The sequence below is a fragment of the Sphaerodactylus townsendi genome, linkage group LG07, assembly GCF_021028975.2.
Source record: "Sphaerodactylus townsendi isolate TG3544 linkage group LG07, MPM_Stown_v2.3, whole genome shotgun sequence".
In the NCBI taxonomy this organism is placed as follows: Eukaryota; Metazoa; Chordata; class Lepidosauria; order Squamata; family Sphaerodactylidae; genus Sphaerodactylus; species Sphaerodactylus townsendi.
The window spans coordinates 119,270,635-119,291,123 of record NC_059431.1 but is presented as its reverse complement, the minus strand read 5'-3'; the positions used below and the strand labels follow the sequence as shown (position 1 = coordinate 119,291,123).

The window sequence follows — 20,489 nt, the reverse complement described above, 5'->3', positions numbered from 1 at the left end:
TCCCATGCCTCTCTTTGGCCATTTCCCCTCCATACCTCCTTGACCAGGCTTCTCACTTTGTCTATTTCCTAATTTCCTTTGCCCCAAACAAGTATCCCCCGCCAGCCCTGGCATCTTTCCTTCCACTTTAGATCAGCAATCACTGAGGAACATGTATGGAACTGCAGTGAAGGGACAGCCGAGTTGTGTAATGAACAGGATTCACTAAGCGGAGGAAGGAAACCCCAAAGAAAATTCTTTTTCTTCACCTCATATTATTATTCAGGCTTAGGTGCCAGGAGCCTGAAACAGACAGTATTTCGCTTCGATGCTGCTTGCATCTGTGGCAGGCAGCTTCAGAGGATCCTCTGAAGATGCCAGCCACAGATGCAGGCGAAACGTCATGAGAGAATGCTGCTAGAACACTGCCATACAGCCCGGAAACCACAGCACCCAAGTGATTCCGGCCGTGAAAGCCTTCGACAATACATTTATTTGTTTGTTTGTTGAATTTAATATAGCGCCCACCCCCAAAGGGCTCTGGGCGGTGTACAATGATAAAATACATTAAATTAAATATATTAAAATCATAACCATCATTTAAAAAATAACCTTACAACAACAAAGACCTAGCGACAGATGGCAACTCAGAAAAGGACCTCCTGCACCCCTGGGAAGGGGTTAAGTACATAGCAAAATCAAGCAATTATGATGTTAGACAAGGGTTGGCGGGAGATGGGCTGCCATCTCCCCATTGGGGGTGGGAGATCCCCTGCTCTGAGCTGCCTCCCCCTGGAACTGTTCAGCCAGCGGGCTAGGGGACTTTCTATGTGTAAACGGAGTCCAGCCTTGACATGTCAATGGGCCTTTCCCCACTCACCGTTTGCTGCGCACTACTCTTGCCAAGTAACGCGGGGTCCAGCGGCACTCCCCACTACAGGGGCGGCGACAACACAGCTGCCCCGACTCTGCCACTCTCGCACCCCCTCAGCGTGCGTCATTTCTGGCGCTGCTGAAAACGGCGTCTTTTGATCACCCCGCGCAGAGCGTGGGGCAGTGGGGAAGCCGGGGAACACAATCCCCGCACTGAAAAGGTCCACGCCAGATGAAACCAACGTCATTTTTAAAAGTGGGGAAACGGCCAATGTCACTTCCAGAAGTGATGTCATTATGTTGTAGATGACCAAGGGGAAGCTCTGGTATTTGGGCAAATCTCTGTGATAAAAACAATTGCCCAAATACCAGAACATTCCCATGGTTGTCAGTGATGTGATGCCGATTTGTAGACTCTGCCCTGTGTTTACAGCCAGCAAGTTCTCTGCACCCTTTGCTGGTTGCGGGGGCTACCTGGCAATCCTACATCATATCAAAAATGTGTCTCTCTGCTTCCCAAAGGTCGGCACAGTCTCCTAGGACTGGGGGCAAGATTTTATCCTTGAACGAGACACAGCCACATGAACAGAGGATCTGTCGGCTGCTAGGCAGTAGGGCTGGCAACCAGTGGGAGGTGGCATGCAGAATCCCAGGAGCACAATCCAAAAGAAAAATAAGCCCTTGTCTACTTACAGGAAGTTTTTACCACAGAGTTCCCGGTAACTCCTAGAGCATCTCAGAAGTGACACAAGGTAGCTCTAGGAATTGCTAATTAACTCTGTGGTAAGAGCCTCTTTTCAATAGACGAGGCCTTTTCATTTGAATTTTTCTTCTACCACAGTGGTGGGCAGGGGGATCTGGGGGCAAGGAATTCCTGGCCACCCTACTAGGCAGTCCTTTGAACTACCAGTACAGAACAAACAGCACCTGTTCACCAGCTAGCTTCTTTGTATTCATATAAATAGTCATGAAGGGAGGCTCAGTTAAATATCACCAGGCGCTGAGCTAACAGTCTTTCTTACTTGTTTCTTCCCTATTCCATCTCCCAGGTGGCAAAAGAGCATCAGGGGAGGTTCTCTCCCAGATGTCAGTTCTCTCAGCAGTGCCTAGTCACCTCCCCACTATCCAAGGAAAAGGTGGATATTCCAGCATGCATGCAGAGCACGACATCATATAGATATGGATACCAGCAATGCTTTGTCCCAACCTCAGCCCATGATGAACGTGCAGCTGAAATGGCAACTGGGGCTTCCAGTCCACAGTAAAAAACAGAAAATTGTGGGGTGGGGGGGTGAGTGGGAAGGGAGAGAAACTTACTGCGCTCATGAGAGAGTCCAGCACGCTGACCGCAAATGCAGTTCCGCATGCAAAGGGTTGCGTGAGATACAGTTCCGTATCAGGGTCATCATCGTCATCTTGGTCCAAAAACTGAACATTTGAATCATTCACTAAAACGATAATAAGTAAATACATTTGTGTGCATATAAACCACACGCACGCACACACACACACACACACACACACACACACACACACACACACACCCTGATACATATACAGAGAGAAAGTTGATTCCAAGTACCAGCAGATGGGCTCTACATACTACATATTTATTTATTTATTTATTTATTTATTTATTTATTTATTTATTGTTTCGATTTATAAACCGCCCTATCCCCTAGGGGCTCTGAACGGGGTGGGGGGGAAGGCTCGTTGAGTGTCTAGAAACACAGACATGTCTTGAACGTTACTGAAAACTGAACTCAAAACAGATGGGAAAACTGCATTTGAAGAAACTCAGTGGATCATTGTGAGAGGCAAATATCCCTGAAGACCAAAAGTGATTTTCCCACGTGGGGAATTCCTGACATTTTTAGGAGTATGAATTCTCCAACAACAGCAGAGGCTGCCTTGTCAGGAGAGGACAGCTTCAATGCCAGGATAGGAAAGGGAAATTTCATTAAACCCTCCCTCTGCACAAAGATCTGGCTTCTTTTAATCGGTCTGGGGTGATTTCTCTCCTGTAGGAGACTCAAAGGGGCTTACAATCTCCTTGCCCTTCCTCCCTCACAACAAACACCCTGGGAGGTGGGTGGGGCTGAGAGTGCTCCGAGAAGCTGTGACTAGCCCAAGGTCACCCAGCTGGCGTGTGTGGGAGTGCACAGGCTAATCTGAATTCCCCAGATAAGGCTCCACAGCTCAAACCGCAGAGCGGGGAATCAAACCCAGTTCCTCCAAATTAGAATGCACCTGCTCTTAACCACTATGCCACTGGCGCTTTTCCAAAGCCAATAGGCCATGCTGGCAGGGACTGATGGGAATTGCAGTCCATGAACATCTGCAGTGCCATAGGTTGGCTGCCCCTGGTATAGTAGGACACCTTGTGAACAGATAGATAGATAGATAGATAGATAGATAGATAGATAGATAGATAGATAGATAGATAGAGAGATGATAGATAGAGAGATAGAGAGACAGATAGACAGACAGACAGATATAGATAGATGATCGATGATCGATTATCGATAGATAGATAGATAGATAGATAGATAGATAGATAGATAGATAGATAGATAGATAGATAGATAGATAGATAGATAGATAGATAGATAGATAGATAGATAGATAGATAGATAGATAGATAGATAGATAGATAGATAGATAGATAGATAGATAGATAGGAGAGAGAGGTAGGTAGGTAGGTAGGTAGGTAGGTAGGTAGGTAGGTAGGTAGGTAGGTAGGTAGGTAGGATAGAGAAAGAGAAAGAGAAAGAGAGAGATAGGCAGGCAGGCAGGCAGGCAGGCAGGCAGGCAGGCAGGCAGGCAGGCAGGCAGGCAGGCAGGCAGGCAGGCAGGCAGGCAGGCAGGCAGGCAGGCAGGCAGGCAGGCAGCGCAGCGCGCGACAGGCGCTAAGACAGACAGACAGATGGTGACAGACAGATGAATGGAATTAGATAGATAGACAGATCAGACAGACAGACAGACAGATGATAGTGACAGACAGATAGATAGATAGATAGATAGATAGATAGATAGATAGATAGATAGATAGATAGATAGATAGATAGATAGATAGATAGATAGATAGATAGATAGATAGATAGATAGATAGATAGATAGGTAAATGACTATTTGAAACAGTATCTCGAGCTTCACAATTTACCTCAAGGAAAGACAGAGCCTTTTTGTAAATGGTAAATTAGCCGAGGCACCATCTTCAGGGGCATTGTGTATTCTACCTGCAACTGGCAGCCACGTAAGACTGATGTCTCACACAAGGCTGATACCTGGCACAAAAGCTTTTCCACATTTGTGATGTCGGTGACCAATTCTGAGTCACAGCAACATCTCAGACTACTGATGCGAGCGGGCGGCTCAGCCTCCAACCTCAAGAGCTTTAGCGTTCATGGCCTACATTGTCCTGCAATGACTTGTACGAAAGGCCTCTGAACTGGGGGTGTGGGTGGGGGCTGGCACTGGTTTTAAGAGCGAGGAACTTCATCACAGGAAAGCGGTGATCAAAATCTCACTTTGCAGAAGGAGCTTAGACGATTTTAGAGGCTTCAGAACCTCGGCTTCCCAAACAATCGAACAGCTTATGGGAAAGTGTGATGCCGAGGCTCCTTTCAATCCCCCCTCCCTCCTCAAAATCTTTTATTTCTTCTTTGACTCCTGTGAGAGCTGTTAAGACGTGTCAGTCAAATTGACAAGTGGCTGGAGTTTCAAAAAAAAAAGAAGAGAGGGAGAGAGAGAAAGAAAGAAAAGAAAGAAAAGAAAGAAAAGAAAAGAAAGCAAAGCCAAGGAGGGAAAGGGTCTAGATCAAAGAAAAAAAATGAATTGGTGTGAAGATGCTGTGGAAACAGCCGGCAGGTCAGATGAGTGTGATCAAAGGTTCACGGATGCCGCATGTGGGGGGAAAATCATTAAGGGAGGTCAGAGCAAGACAATTGATTTCAACTGGCATCACAAATCAAACATATTCAAAGCGGTGCTATGAGGGTAGCCCCCTCGGATACAGTCAGAGAAATGAAAGAGAAACAACAACACCACAAAAGGCAGCAGAGGCGAAGGAGACAGGCCTGTCTCGCCCAGCGCAGTTATCATTAGAATGTGAGTTCCACTGTTTTTTTTCCTGACTGATTGAAACCCAAGGCAGAAGTTTGCCCGGCTTAGCTAATAAGTGAAGTGTTTGGGGGGGGGGGCAGGGGCGGTGGAAGGGGGGCGGGAAGAAGGCACAGAACGAGAATAATGTAAGGGAGTGAAGACAGGAAAGGCCTACAACTAAATGGAAAGAAAGCGAAAAGACAGAAAAGGACAACAAATCACGCTCAGGGAGCAGCAGTGGCGTAGGAGGTTAAGAGCTCGTGTATCTAATCTGGAGGAACCGGGTTTGATTCCCAGCTCTGCCGCCTGAGCTGTGGAGGATCATCTGGGGAATTCGGATTAGCCTGTGCACTCCCACACACACCAGCTGGGTGACCTTGGGCTAGTCGGAGCTTCTCGGAGCTCTCTCAGCCCCACCCACCTCCCAGGGTGTTTGTTGTGAGGGGGTAAGGGCAAGGAGATTGTCAGCTCCTTTGAGTCTCCTGCAGGAGAGAAAGGGGGATATAAATCCAAACTCCACCTCCTCCTCCTTGCTGCGAGGGACAGAATGGATGCATAGGTGGAGGGCTCATGGGGACATGTAGGGTCACATGTTCCCGGGCGCATGCCAGCTGGCCACACCCCTCCCCTCAGCTCCACCCCACCAGGCTGCTCCTTTGGGGGTGGGCTGAGGGGTGCCCGGCAGCGGCCCAGCCAGGTAAGTGGGGCATGGGGGGTGCCCGGAGCAGGTTTTGCCCTGGGTACCATTCCCGCCCCCCCGCTTCAGAATGGACGGCTCTCACACTCACGGCAGCTTTGGCAACTGTCTCCACTGCAGCAGAAATGAAGCTACTGGTGGGCACTCTGCTGCCTCATTCTCAATGGGGCTTTCCCCACTTACCTTCTTCTGCGCGCTACTCCGGGAAAGTAGCGCGGGGTCCAGCGGCGCTCCCCACTTGCAAGGGCAGCAACCACACAGCCGCCCCGACACTGCCGCTCTTGCACCACCTCAGCGCACGTCATTCCTGGCGCTGAAGAAATGGCACCTTTTGATGACCCCGCGTGGAGTGCGGGGTCGTGGGGAACCCCGTAGCCAGGAAATGACGTTTGGCGCAAGAGCCGGGCGCCGCAGCAGAAGTTGCAGTGAGGGGAAAGCCCCAATGACAGCTCCGCATTGGGGCCCTCAACCTTACAGCCTTAGAGCACCTATAGGATATTGAGAGGGTGGTGGTGAGCCCCATCCCCAAATGGTTGCCATAGGCACCTACAGGAGAGGAGGCCACACCCCAAATGGCTGCCATGGGCCATAGAACTGAATGGGACACCTCCATAATCACAGGTCCTGGGAAGAATTAACTCAAGGGGGACAGGAATGCCCACTGAACTTGATCTTTCAGTGGAAAAACCTGTCATTTGAATGAGGGCAGTCAGTAACAAGTCTTGCCTTACAAAGGTCCTCGCCCTCTTTCTGAAATGCTCAGTGGGTGCCAAGGAAAGTACTGGTGGGCCCCAGGGTGCCTATCGGGACTGAGCTGGCGGACACAGCCCCACACCCTTACAGTGACTTGTTAGCATAACAGGGGAGGGATTGACGCATAAACTTCCCGTGCCAGCCATGAGGTCAGTGGCGAGACTTCAAGATCATGGAAGTAACCTGACTATACCGTTTACCATCGTCAGGTTGATAGGCCCACTTGCGGTAAGCCAGAAATGCTACGAAGGTGTGCCACCACCAATTCTGAAGGTCAGCCACCCCTGTTCTTAAGCCAACTGAACATCACATGGGAGAACTTTCCACTCTGCGTAGCAGCCCTAATTTTTCCCCCGGATGCAGCAATTCTACCTCTTCTGAATTGAATTCTGATGTCTTATGCATAGCAACCAAAGCGGGACAAAAGTAAACTCATGGTAATGCTTCAAAAAGAAACCTTGGGCTTTTTCGCACACACGGTTTGTTCTTGATTTAATATATGAGGTCGTCACAGTTTCTGCCTTTGCCGCTTTCGCTAATAATTGAGCCATTAATGTGGCCCGACCCTAATCTGTCGCTTCATTTCAGCCTTTTGTCTCACATTTTTCCCTGTCGCTGATAAACGATAATTGTGCAACTTTCTTTGATAAAAGCGGATTCCCCCACAATCTGGTGCCTAGGTGCAAAACGCATAACTGGAACAAGCTGATCATGCGAGGGGATCACGCCCACTGTGTGGATGCGGTTTCCTCCAACCTAAATCAGGATCACGGTGGGAGCTTACTTCAGTTGCTTGTAGCGCAATTTCACTGTTTTGTTTCTTGTCTCACTCTCCTCCACGCCCCTCCTCGCGATTCGTTCATGCAGTGCATGTTTCCATAACGCTACTTGAATATCTCGAAGATAGCGAAGTTCTCAACGCCAGTGGTAAACTGAGATAATTGAAATTCAGCATGCTTCGACTTAGCTGCGTGGGATGACAGGGGCCAAGTGTCACATGGAACACGCCCTTGGATGGCACAACAGCCAATTGGAACTCTAGTTTGTACTGCATTCCAGGGCAATGCAAAACCAAGGGGTTTCTGAAGCAACAAGAACATTCACAACAGCCTGGTGATGTGTGAATGATCTCAAGTGATGAAACAGCAACAAAAAGGTCAGGATGTCGATGCGGATTGCCTTTATTCAAGAACAAACCGTGTGTGCGAAAAAGCCCCTTGTGTAATCATTGGGTTGGGTTTTTTCCCCATCACAAGCCCGGTTCCACCAGCAAATCAATGAAGACTATCATGAAACAAGCACATTTTCCTCTGCCTGCAGTAACGGAAAGGTAACAGGAACAGAAAGGCATATAAAGGGACACGTTGCTGTTTGTTTTCCTTACCTAACTCTGTTATAATCGGCATATTAACCCCTGTTGTGATGGAGGGTTGCCGTAGGAGCCCATGGACTGGGCTGTTATCTGGGGATGACCGGTCCATTCCCGGTGGGGTAAACCCTGTGGAGGAAGCAGGCATAGGTTGAAATGTTGCAGTTTGCAAGTTACAATAAAAAAGAATTTTAAAAGCATTGTTAGATATCTGAGTCCGAAACATTTAGAACACAAACGTGTTAAGCATTGTTCCTAATTCTCAATATAATGTATTTGAAACTGAACCAAGTTAATTGTAACACAATGATTATTTATGTAGCCGAAACATGCATGATTAAGGGAAGATATCATAAATGCTTTAGTCGAGATCTAGGAATAAAAAATAAGTTACAAAACGACAGACAGGAATGCACTTTCTTAAATCCAAAGGGCGAGCTTATCTCGAGGTAGCAACTAGATATCCATGAGTCCTAAAGAATTAGATATCTGAGTCCTAAACATTTAGAACACAAACATGTTAAGCATTGTTCCTAATTCTCAATATAATGTATTTGAAACTGAACCAAGTTAATTGTAACACAATGATTATTTATGTGGCCCAAACATACATGATTAAGGGAAGATATCATAAATGCTACCCTTAAGTCGAGATCTAGGAATAAAAAAATAAGTTACAAAAGGACAGACGGGAAGGCGCTTTCTTAAATCCAAAGGATGAGCTTATCTCGAGGTAGCAACTATTTCCTAAGAAAGGTTCCATTTCCAAATTGTCGACAGGTGTAAAGAGGCAGGTAAACTTCCTTGACCTTTTGTAATGGATGAACCATTTGTCCAAATCAACAGATAGCACTGCTGTTAGTTTCAATCCAGTTCCAAAGTAGTGTGGGAATTGAATCTAGGGCCAGAGAGATCCATGCTGAAGTTCTCCAGATGAATCAACCAGGGACACCAGGTGCATCCTGGGAATCCCCCGGAATTACGGCTCATCTCCAGACTACAGAGTTTCTCTGGAGAAAATGGATGCTGTGGAGGGCGGCCATCATTACATTATACCCCACTGAGGTCTTTGTTAACCCCTTAATCTCCAGGAGTTCCCCAACATAGAGGTGGCCACTGTACCCACTCTCCCCATCTGGTGGCCAGGGAGAAACTGGCAATGATATCGCTGATTCAAAAGGACTCAGGATACCCTAAAAGTCTGATGTTGTGACTGTCATGGCCATCAACCTCCTCCTAATAACCAGACTCAACTTCAAACAAAATTGGTCAGGCTGCACTCTGTCAAGGTCATGCCTGTCAGTATCTTGACGCCTTCCTGTGTGTGATTTGCAACTGTTTTCCTGTTTCCCTCTTCCTTTCCTAGCAATCTCCTGTTAGCAATCTCCTGGCGCCAGCCCATCTTCAGAGAGGTGTGAAAGGTTCCCTGGTTCTTTGTAGCTTTGTAGTAAAACTATAATGGACATTTGGTGTGGGGTGAAACGGGGGAGGGGGGATTAAAAGATATAAGTCCTAGATCTGAGCTCTCTAGCTCAGATCCTGCTTTACATTGTTACTCTTCGCATCACCTGGAATAAACTACTTTTTGGACTTTCCTACGGTCTCTGTTATTTCCACGTTCGAGAGTCTGACACACTCAAGCATGGCTGTGACTGAAATTCAAACATCTCCACCACTAGCTAAAAGCCAGCTTTCTGCCCCTCCTACAGCACCCTGTCCAGCCGAAACAGTTTTCTTTTCCTAGGTCGTGCTACTTCTCCAAGGAGCCAGGTGCAGAGAAAACAAACCACTACGCTAAACAGCAAGCAAAGCCTCAAGTGAAGGGAAGCAACAATTCTGCCAGCCTCCCCTGGACATGAATGTGTGACGAGGCCCCAGGAGGGGTCCTGAAAGTGATAGAAATCAGACCAAGACTTAATTAGGATAATCAACCCTCAGGTGGACCTGCAGATCTCCCGGAGTTACAACTCATCCCCAGACAATGGAGATCACTTCGCCTGGAGACAGTGGCTGCTTTGGAGGGTGGCCTCTCACTTCCTCAAACACCATCCTCCCCAAAGCTCCAGGAGAATTTTTACTTAACCCACAGCAGATAACCCTAAAGCTGGTGCCCTTCAGGCGTCAAACCTTGGATCTGGATCAATATTGGATTCAGTGATTATGATCAGAAATCTTTATTGGCAGACAGCAGCATAGCCTAGAGGTAGCCAGTTCTGAACACTGGCTCTTCTAGCACCCTTTTAATGCCCCAAAGGTGTCCCTCTCCTAGGAACATCAAAGTAAAGCATTACAAAACAAGAAAGTGACAATCGTTCGTTCTCAAGCTGACAGGTTCTCAGCTCAACTGGCGCTTGGGCGCAATCTACATACTACAGGTTACAAAGTACAAAGGGGGCAAGAAGCTGCAATTCAGGGAAGTGTACAATCACTGCAGAAACCATAGCCCCGTTTGATGTCAAGGGCACCTTGATGCCAGGGGCGCTACCTGACAACCATTTTCTGGGCTTGGAATCAGCCCTGCAATTATTATTACCACAGGATTTTTTTTTACTTTCTATTCTAATTGAAGAAACTGGTCAAAACCTACTTGAAACAAGAGCATGGCTGAATACATTCAAGTATTGGATCAAATCATGTTTTAACTCTGATGTGTGCAGTTTAATATACACTGCGTGCCCAGACCTATTTGCCTCCAAATGGTATCAACTTCTCAAATCAAAAATTTACTCAATAGGTTTATTGCTTGAAGATCTCTGTATGCTGACACCCAGAGAAATTTTCCGAACCTTAAAAAGTAGACTTCTAGAACAGGAATATCACATCTTGTTGGGGCAAGCATGCTCACCCCTCTCTGTCAGAATAATACCGGAACAGGGGCATATAGCCAAATATCTTGAATTATTAACTGAACCCCAACAGAGATGGATTATCACAAGGGCCAGATCCAATACCTTCCCATTGGCCATTACAAAGAGTCGTTACTTATCCATCCCTCTCCAGGATCGGGTTTGTCTTTTTTGACTCTTGCTCACATTATTCTTGACTGTCCGAGATATGTGGGCATCAGGAATTTCTCTCCCAGGCTGGCCCTAGACAAATCTGAAAGTGACTCTGACTGTTCTGTTGTGGAGCTTCTGTTAAACAACACAGATGTCATGCTCTTGGAAAAAGTAGCAAAATTTCTTTTACAAGTGACAGAACTTTCTAAGTAATGTATACTGCTATATACAGTCTTCCTGTCTGCACTTTGAACGTACTCTTGATTTGTATTTCAAAAATGTCTGGCAACGCTCTAGAACCTATTTTGAAATGCCAAATAAAGGTTGTTGTTATTGACGTAAAATCTTAATCTTAATTGACCTAATTGACGTAAAATCTTAATCTTAGCCTTAAGAATTGTATGGGGAATCACAGGTGTGGGGAAATCCTCTCTTTCATTCTTGACTTGCTCTTAGCTGCAGAAAAGCAAATGGCGTACATCACAACAGTGTGCTGGAAACTGAGCTTGGAATGCCCCCCACACACACACACACAAATTCAAGCAGGTTCTCTGGAGAGAGGCACCATAAATATTTTCCCCATAAATAAGCAAATTGTACAGGGAGGATGAGCCGGTTATTATGCAAATGTTTTGATAAGAAGCTATTAATTAAAAAGCTGCTCCATGCCTAATTAATGCTAATGTTATACATCAGAACGGCATTCCTATTCAGCTTTTGTTCCTTCATTGGCTTTGTTTTTGCTATTACACACTTTCATTTCAAGGTATTGTCGAAGGCTTTCACGGCTGGAATCGCTGGGGTGTTGTGGGTCTTCCGGGCTGCATGGCCGTGTTCCGGTAGCATTTTCTCCTGATGTCTCGCGTGCATCTGTGGCTGGCACCTTCAGAGGATCTCATGGCAGTAAAGCAAGTGGAGTATATATACCTGGGGAATGTCCAGGGTGGGTGAAAGAACCATTTGCATAGGTTAACAAGTGTAAAGGGTGCAGTTTGCAAGTGTGTGTGTTGAGTGGAATCCACCTATTTTAGCATATGTATGCAAAAATGAAGTTGCATCTTCAATTATAATGTATTTTAATGTATTTTAATGTTTTATTGCTATATTGTATTCATGAGATATTATTATTATTATTATTATTATTATTATTATTATTATATTGATACAAAAACAGTTATACACAGCAAACAAGATCAATATGCTGGATTTTGTATTACATCACACGTCGGACACTTCCCAAGCATCTAGGACTGTGTGATGTATCGACGAATAATGCGTGCAGAGCCGAGTAGGATGGCCTTTTGCAGCTGACATATGGTGATTTTGTCAGCGCTGATTGTTTTTAAGTGCCGTCCAAGGTCTTTAGGCACTGCACCCAGTGTGCCGATCACCACTGGGACCACCTATTATTATTATTATTATTATTATTATTATTATTATTATTATTATTATTATTATCATCATCATCATCATCATCATCATCATCATCATCATCATCATCATCATCATCATCATCATCATCATCATCATCATCATTATTATTATTATTATTATTATTATTTATTAAATTTGATAAACCGCCCACCCCCGAAGGACTCTTTTTTGTTTTATGTCTCATTGTACACCGCCCAGAGCCCTTCAAGGGTTGGGCGGTCTATCAAGCCCAATACATAAATAAAATAAAATAAATACATTAGTGAGGACACCTGCATAGCAGTTGCCTGGTATTTTAATCCACTTAATTGCTTCCTGCAGATAGACATCGTGTGTCTGGGTGGTGTTCACTAACCATTGTTTTGATTCTAGAGTTTTTAAGTACTGATAGCCAAATTTTGTTCATTTTCATGGTTTCTTCTTTTCTGTTGAAATTGTCCATGTGGTTGTGGAGTTCAATGGCTTCTCTGTGTGGTCTGACGTAGTGGCTGTCAGAGCGGTCCAGAATTTCTGTGTTTTCGCTTTCATTTCCGTTATTCTATTTCCTTTATTCTACTATGCATGTTTGTTTCCTTTATTCTTTTACTTTTTTCTTTACTCGGTTGCTCTATGGCAGTGGTGGCGAACCTACAGCACGGGTGCCAGAGGTGGCACTCACAGCCCTCTCTGTGGGCACACGCAAACAGAGTGCCCCCCCCCGGGCCGCTGGGCTCGATTATTACCATTAAACCTAAGACCTAGTTTTGGGGAAGCAGTGTAGGTAACCCTGTTAAGCGCTATTAAACCCCACTGATTTTCATGGGAAGAACTAAAGCACAATCCTTTTCCTGGGAGTAAGCTTGGTTGCTGGCAATGGGGCTTGCTTCTGAGTAAACCCTCCCAGGGACATGATTCACCCATTGGAAGAGTTGCACGGTTGCTTCAAAGCAAAGCCACTGACTACCACCAAGCTTACTCCCGAGTAACGCACGCCTCGGAGCCAACTGTTTTTTCTAAACTAAAACCTCAGTATTCAGGTTAAATGGTTGTGTTGGCACTTTGCGATAAATAAGTCGGTTTTGGGTTGCATTTGGGCACTCGGTCTCGAAAAGGTTCACCATCACTGCTCTAGGGTTACCAGTTGAAATTTGGATCATCTTCAAGGTACTGGTATTGACTTTTAAGGCCTTGAATGGTCTGGAACCGTAGTACCTTTGGGACCGCATCTCCCCATACTGTCCATGGAAGACTCTTCAGTCCTCCAAGAGAGCAATCTTTTGGTGATCCCCGGCCCCAAGGACATACGGCTAGCTTCCGCTAGAGGCAGGGCCGTAGTGGAATTCACTACCAGCACGCATCAAGGCTCTGTGGGATATTAAACCGCAGAGCGTGTAGAACTGAGAGGTTTGCCAAGCATACAACCGAAGCTGCTATGGACAGTACTGAATCACGCTGTCCCTGAAACTGTGCCCCTCCTCTTTTGCCCAAATAGGATTTACAAGATTGAGGGTGGCAGTGGGGTTTTTATATGGGCACTGAGACTGATTTTAAATCACCCTCTGAGGAACTTACCTGTTAAAAAGTTTTAAATTATTAATTATTATTATTTTTGTTTTATGACTGTTATTAAACTGCTAGCACTAAAGCCCCGGTTAGAACTTGCATGGGAGACCACCAAAGAAGTCGAGGGTGGCTATGAAGAGGCAGGCGATGACGAACGACTCCTGAACGTCTCTTGCCTTGAAAACTCAGTCAGTTGCAACTTGACCGTATTTCCCCCCCATCACAACAGCTTTGTGCTGTAAAGGGCTAAGCCATGTATGAGGTGGTCTTCACAAGGGTGCTTCCTCTACATTTCTGACCGCCCCCTCCCCGTCCGTCCTGTATTCAGGATAGAGATACCGCGTTTCCCCCAAAATAAGACAGTGTCATTATCAACAACTGCAGAGCTTGGCCAACAAATCCTGCTCGCCAATGAACGTGGCCATTCCATTTGTGCAGGGAAACCCAGCCTACTATATTGCAGCGCTTACCAACCCTATATATAGGAGAGCCTACATGCTGGCTAGATTTAACATTATGCTATCCCCGCTCCATAGAGGAAGTCTCGAGGGTCTACCAAACGATAAGAGGCCTGGCCCTTGCAGTCCAGGGCAGCTGGATTCCATTGCGCACATTCTCCTCCATTCTCCTCCACTGCCCACTTTACCAGAAACCAAGATCCAGCTTATTATTACAAATCATTGACTCTATGAAAACCCTGACAGAGCTTGATAAAGTAAATATGCTCTTAAACCATAATGACCTTGACTGTTGTCTCGCAGTGGCAAAGTTTCTGGCTGAGGTTTGCGAACTGAACTTATGATCCAGTGTGAAGTTTTATCTTGTAATTTTAACTGTATTTATATAGTATGTTCTGTATGCCAATAAAGGCTTATTGAATTGAAAAAAAAATAAGACAGTGACTTGCTCCCAAAGATGCGCTATGTCTTATTTTCAGGGGATGTCTTACTTTCCTGTGTTCTGTTCGTCGGGCACGCTTCCAAACAAAAACTTTGCTACGTCTTACTTTCGGGGGATGCCTTCTATTTCGCACTTCAGCAAAACCTCTACTACGTCTTATTTTCAGGGGATGTCTTATATTCGGGGAAGCAGGGTAGTAAAACTGACCTGCCGATAAAGACTACCACAAGATCATGTGTGCAGAGAATTGTTTTCTCATTCTTGAGAAAGGGGCAGGGAGAAGAAAGACAGGCGGCAGGTCCTTATTCTACCTTCCGAGACGCCTCCTTCTCCCGGCCCGCTTTCAGGCCCACAGCATGAATTTTAGATGCTGTCCATTTCTTCCCTTCAAGGAAAAAAAAGAGAGAGAAGGAAACCTAAACTGTTTTATCACAACTTTCATTTGAAAGCCTGAAAAACTGCAATTGACAGCTGTGCAAATTCAGTGAATGTGAAGTTTTTGAATTTCTCCAGCTTTGACAAGTAAACACCTTAAATCGGTAATGCTATATGCATAATACATGGCCTGTATTTTGACATCCATCATCAAATGCTGACTTGAGAAAATACCGATTTGTTCGTGAAGGAATGGCACCCTTAAAGCAGGAAGGAATTCAGGTCACAGGGTATTAGGAAAGCAGTATTTCATTACAGCGCCAGGAACAGGCTCAGCTATGAGCTGACCGGGGCAGCCAAAAGATGCCCATCTTCTCCTCTGGGCTTTCCTTTATGCAGAAGTGGAACCATTTCTGCAAAGGCCATTTGCCATTTGTGCTCTAGACTGGGACTTGATATTTCGGTTTTCCTTTGGATGAAAAACGTTACTCCGTTTAAACAGGAGGGACTGTTCTACTAGATCCTTCTTTCTGTCATCTAAAAAAATCATAAACAGTATAAACAAACACCCGTTCAGTCAGCGTAAGACACACAAAGCTAAAATTGGGAAGAAGCTCCTTTTCCCTCCAATATATGTGCTTATTTGTGATGCTGGATTTTCTGGGTCCACAACTTAGCCCTAACCTACAGAAGTGGGATCCAGCAGGTTCTCACAGGTTCCCGAGAGTAGGTTACTCATTATTTGTGTGTGCCGAGAGGGGGTTACTAATTGGTGATTTTGCCACGTGATTTTTGCCTCAGTTACACCCCTCCTCTCAGCAGTAGCGCGCAGAACTTGAAGCAGTCTAGCAGAAGGTGCACTGGCGTTTCCCGCCCAAGGACCGGTGCAGCGGCTGTGTCCTTGCCACAGCCCCGCCCAGGAATGCCCCACCCACGTCATTGCTCCAATACGCCACTTCCTGTTGTGCCCGCCCAGTACCGACTCGGCCTAGAATCCCTGGGTACTCCGGCTGCCGGCAGCGGAGGTTTGGGGACATGCCTTCCCTGCCCCGCGCAGCTTGCAGCAGGCGCCAAGAGGCCAGGGGGGGGGGCGAACCCCAGGCCTACCTCGCTGACGCTGGAGGCTCCAGAAACAAGCTTCAGCAGCGATAAATTTGCGCTGGCTTCCCACGTATGCTCCGACTGCCACGCCCTTCCAGGACCGGCCCCGTGCTTGGCGGACGGTCCCGAGCATCTTCGGTCGGCGAGACACCAGCCGCTTCCAGCCGTTTCCGCTGCCATGCGGAAACGGCCAATGCTTTTCAAAGCCAGGGTCCCCAACCTTTTTGAAACTGTGGGCCCGCTTGGAATTCTGACAAGACACGGTGGCCACAGCAACAAAATGGCTGCCAAAAATGGCTGCCACAGAAGGTGTCGCTAGCCACATAATGATCACCACAGCTTAGCTTCAGTCACAGACTGTAGATCCTGGTGCTGTGATGGGAGCTGCTGGAAAAGCAACATTTTTAAAAATCTGTGCAGCCACTCAGAAATCCAGAAGTCCATTGGAATCACTGCCCTACCTGCCCCACTTCCTAAAAATTCTTGGTAGGCACCCGAAAAGGTGTTGGCAGGCACCATATTGGGGTCCTTACAGCTCAAGTGGCAGAGTGGGGAATCAAACCCGGTTCCTCCAGATCAGAATGCACCTGCTCTTCACCACTACGCCACTGGTGCTCCATCAGTGATGATTTCCGTCCCCTGCCTACGGAAGCAGTAGTGGCATAGGAGCAGCAGTGGCATAGGAGGTTAAGAGCTCGTATATCTATTCTGGAGGAACTGGGTTTGATTCCCAGCTCTGCTGCCTGAGCTGTGGAGGCTTATCTGGGGAATTCAGATTAGCCTGTACACTCCCACACACGCCAGCTGGGTGACCTTGGGCTAGTCACAGCTTCTCGGAGCTCTCTCAGCCCCACCTACCTCACAGGGTGTTTGTTGTGAGGGGGGAAGGGCAAGGAGATTGTCAGCCCCTCTGAGTCTCCTGCAGGAGAGAAAGGGGGGATATAAATCCAAACTCTTCTTCTCTTCTTCTTGAAGACCATGGGATCTGGCTGGCAGACCAAGAAAGAGACCTCTGGGTGGTAGTAGATAGCTTGATATTGGGGACCCCTAATCTAAACACCTGTAGCAGTGAAATCCATTATTCTTGTTTCTATGTGCCTTCATCGGTGCAATGAGTGCTGGCTCGCTTTTGACTTTTCAAATAATTCAGAGTATAAAACAGAGCTCTTATCTAAGCTCCTTTTGTTTTAACGATACAAGTCACCATTAGACTGGATATCGGAGCCAAGAGGAGGGGCCAGAGCCACCCCTGTCCAATAAATTAAGATCTGTCGCGAGGTCGGCGGAGACGGATACTCAATAAGCTGTAAAATGGGACGTTCGCTGTTAAAAACAGATCTTTAAACACCAGTTAGGGGGGAATTTCTACACTTGGCGAGAGAGAAAAGGAGAATTAAAAAAAGATCCAGGCAAACAAAAATATTTTGTTAAGCGCGTGTCGCTGGGGCTGTGGAACACATGATTGTCAGCTGCTGGCCCATAAATTATAAAAAATTTCCCGTTGCCACTTATGGGGAAATTATGTAGATTGGAATTTGATTAGGCTTATTTCAGGAGGCCCAATTTGGACTTTTAATCTATTAAGAGCCAATAAATGAAGCATCTGAATAGGTCCCTTGAGCAGCAGATGTAATAACCTCTGCAGTCATTTTTTTTAGGGGGGCAATCTGTATTCCAACCATTTCTTTAGCAGATGAAGTTTAAGAACACGCCAGGCCTTTGAGTACAATTACTTCTTAACTAGAATGAAAATGTCAAGAGTGCGTGCGGAGAGAAATGGAAACCTTCAAACGTGCCTAAATGGCATTTTTTTTTTACCATTCTCAACTTTGGCCACCTTTGCTGGGTGACTTTTTTTTTTTCCGTTCAGTTTTGAGTTGCTTTCTGGGTGGATTCAGCGGGACCAGCAGGCTGTCAAGCCCCGGATCTGGACCAATATTGGGCTCAGTGATTATGATCAGAAATCTTTATTGGCAGACAGCAGCATGGCCTAGAACAGGGGTCTGCAACCTGCGGCTCTCCAGATGTTCATGGACTACAAATCCCATTAGCCCCTGCCAGCATGGACCCTAATTCGAGTCTAGAAGAAGCCAGATTCCTAAACGCTGACAGCTCTTCTAGAACTTCCTTTAAAGCCTTCCAAAGCCCCCCCCCTCCCTTCCTTCCGATCCCCAGGAACATCAAAGGGCCTTTCCTCACTCGATTTCCCTCGATTAGCCGTCAAGCTGCGTGGCAATTCCCACGCCAGCGCGAGCATCCCTAATCAACGTGCGTCGGGCGCGTCTGACCCAGCGCTTCTCAAGGCAGGGTCATCAAAGCGAAGCCAACCCTTTGCAAGAGCTCCGCCCAATTTTCACCGGGGAAATCCCCAAAGCATTTGTTTTCTCCCCATGGCAGTGAATATGGCTGCCATTTCACCTCATAGATTTACAGCAATACATTCATTATTGACTGGCCATGCATCTCTTTTTTTAAAAAAAACAATTTTATGTTGAACATGCGAAGCTATGCAGGCGCAGTCAATCAGACTGTGGGAGAATTGGCATGGCTGCAGGGGGTTCGTTTCTGTATGCCTTCACAGCTATGCCTGCATTGTAAACATTTGTTTTTTTAAAAAAAAAATAAGCATTTTTGTGTGGTGGTGCGACAACTGCTTAAAGTGTGTTGAAGGCTTTCAAAGCCAGAATCACTGGGATGTTGTGTTTTCTGGGTTGGCATAGTTCGCGTTCAATAGCGACGCTTTAATACTGGCAGTTTGCCTGCATCTGTAATGACCGGGTAAATCTTCAGCCGGGTCACCAGGTGAAACGTCAGGAGAAATGAAACTGGAATACCACTGGCTCTAACAGCTTTGAAAAACACGTATCCCAACTACTTGAAATATCGGTTTTCGTAGACTCCAGGCGTTGCTTCCTGAATGCATAAAAGGGCACAAATACCGAGCGGAAGCGAAAGGCTGGTTTTCTTGTATACAGCTGCTGCAACTTGTTATGAAGTATCCCCTTGGTATTGAATCCGTCAATGTCTCGCTTTTGGCTGCTTGCTCTCTAGATCTCACCTGAGCGTAGCAACCGTCCATCTATGCTCACTAAAGAATATCTTTCTGAAAGTCATGTCAATATTGAAGAGGTTTCGCGCCATAGATTCGCCTTGAGCAAAATATCTGGGTTCTGGTGGAGGCAGTGTGGCTTATGCTCAGAATGGGTTGACCAAGCAAGAGGTGGAGACTCAGAAAACGGCAAGAACACAGACCTCTTCGCCGTTTGGAGGAGACAAGGCTACCAGAGCTAGGGGTTAGTATAAGCGCCAACGCCTTGCTAAAAGGTAACTGCAATGTTGTTGGGAACTACTGGGAAGAATTAATTGGTTATTTTTGCTATGTTGTGAAATGTTCGATTTTATTCGTTTCAAGGGGTTTCTTTTTTTTTTGTGGTTGTAATGGGTGAGGTTCTCCTGGAAACCTTCTATCATGGTGGAATATATTCACCAAGCCCCTTGGAGTGTACAGTAGAACCAACCAACACCAAAGAAAGAATTGGACTTGGCAGTTATCAGTAGACTGTAAATATAAGGACTTGAAAATGCAACCTGAGCAGGACCTTGAAGGGTGATGTTAAAGGTTGATGTTAGATGTTATTTGTTAAGAAAGTAAACCATTTTGTTTTTAAAAATTTGTGGCTGCAAACTCATTCCAAGTTCTGCCCCACAGAACCCACAAGCTGAGGTTACACCTGCTCTGAGCTTTTTCAAACAGGAACTCAAATCTGCCCAGTGTTTGTGCTTGGAGGAAAAGCAACTTGATTCTGCACTGCCGTAATGCCTAGTCACAGCGTGTTCGGGCCAGGGGGTCCCCAATAAGGTGGATTTTCCCATGGCACTCTCAGGCTGAGATTGGGCTTTTTCTTGGCCACTGGAGACAGATTAGCTTTTAGGGTTTCTTTAAAACCTTAACTTTGGCAGCAGCCACCACCACAGCACCAAGACCTTCACCGTGTGACTGAAGGAAAACTGGGGGAGCCATTTTGTGCCCAGTCCCGCCTCCTGCAGCGGCCATTTTGTAGCTGCACCAACGATATTATGTCAGGAGTCCAGAGGTGCCCACAGGCTCAAAAACACCAGGGATGCCTGGATAAAGGGAACTGGGAGGTCATTTGTTAAACCACACAACAAAATAATAAATGGTGAGTGTGGTTAGGAGCTGGAAGGCACAGGTTCGTATCCCGCTTCTGCTGTTCAAGTTTGCTGGGTTGTTAAGTTTTAGAGGTCTCTGCACAGGGAATAAATTAGCGGGTTGAAATGGAAATACCGAGGAGCAACAGTGGCATTAGGGAGGTTAAGAGCTAAATTAATATCTAATCTGGAA

The 20,489-nt window shown here is 46.2% G+C and overlaps 1 protein-coding gene across 1 annotated transcript in view; it reads right to left on the bottom strand.

Moving 5' to 3' along the window:
* The window catches only part of KCNMA1 (potassium calcium-activated channel subfamily M alpha 1), a 657,488-nt gene that overhangs the window by 18,689 nt on the left and 618,310 nt on the right, over window positions 1-20,489 (bottom strand). The window contains exons 25-26 of the mRNA XM_048504456.1: window positions 7,791-7,904; window positions 2,170-2,300 (exon numbers count right to left, since the gene is read on the bottom strand). Coding sequence (XP_048360413.1) covers window positions 2,170-2,300; window positions 7,791-7,904 — 245 coding nt within the window. The remainder of the gene's footprint in view (window positions 1-2,169; window positions 2,301-7,790; window positions 7,905-20,489) is intronic.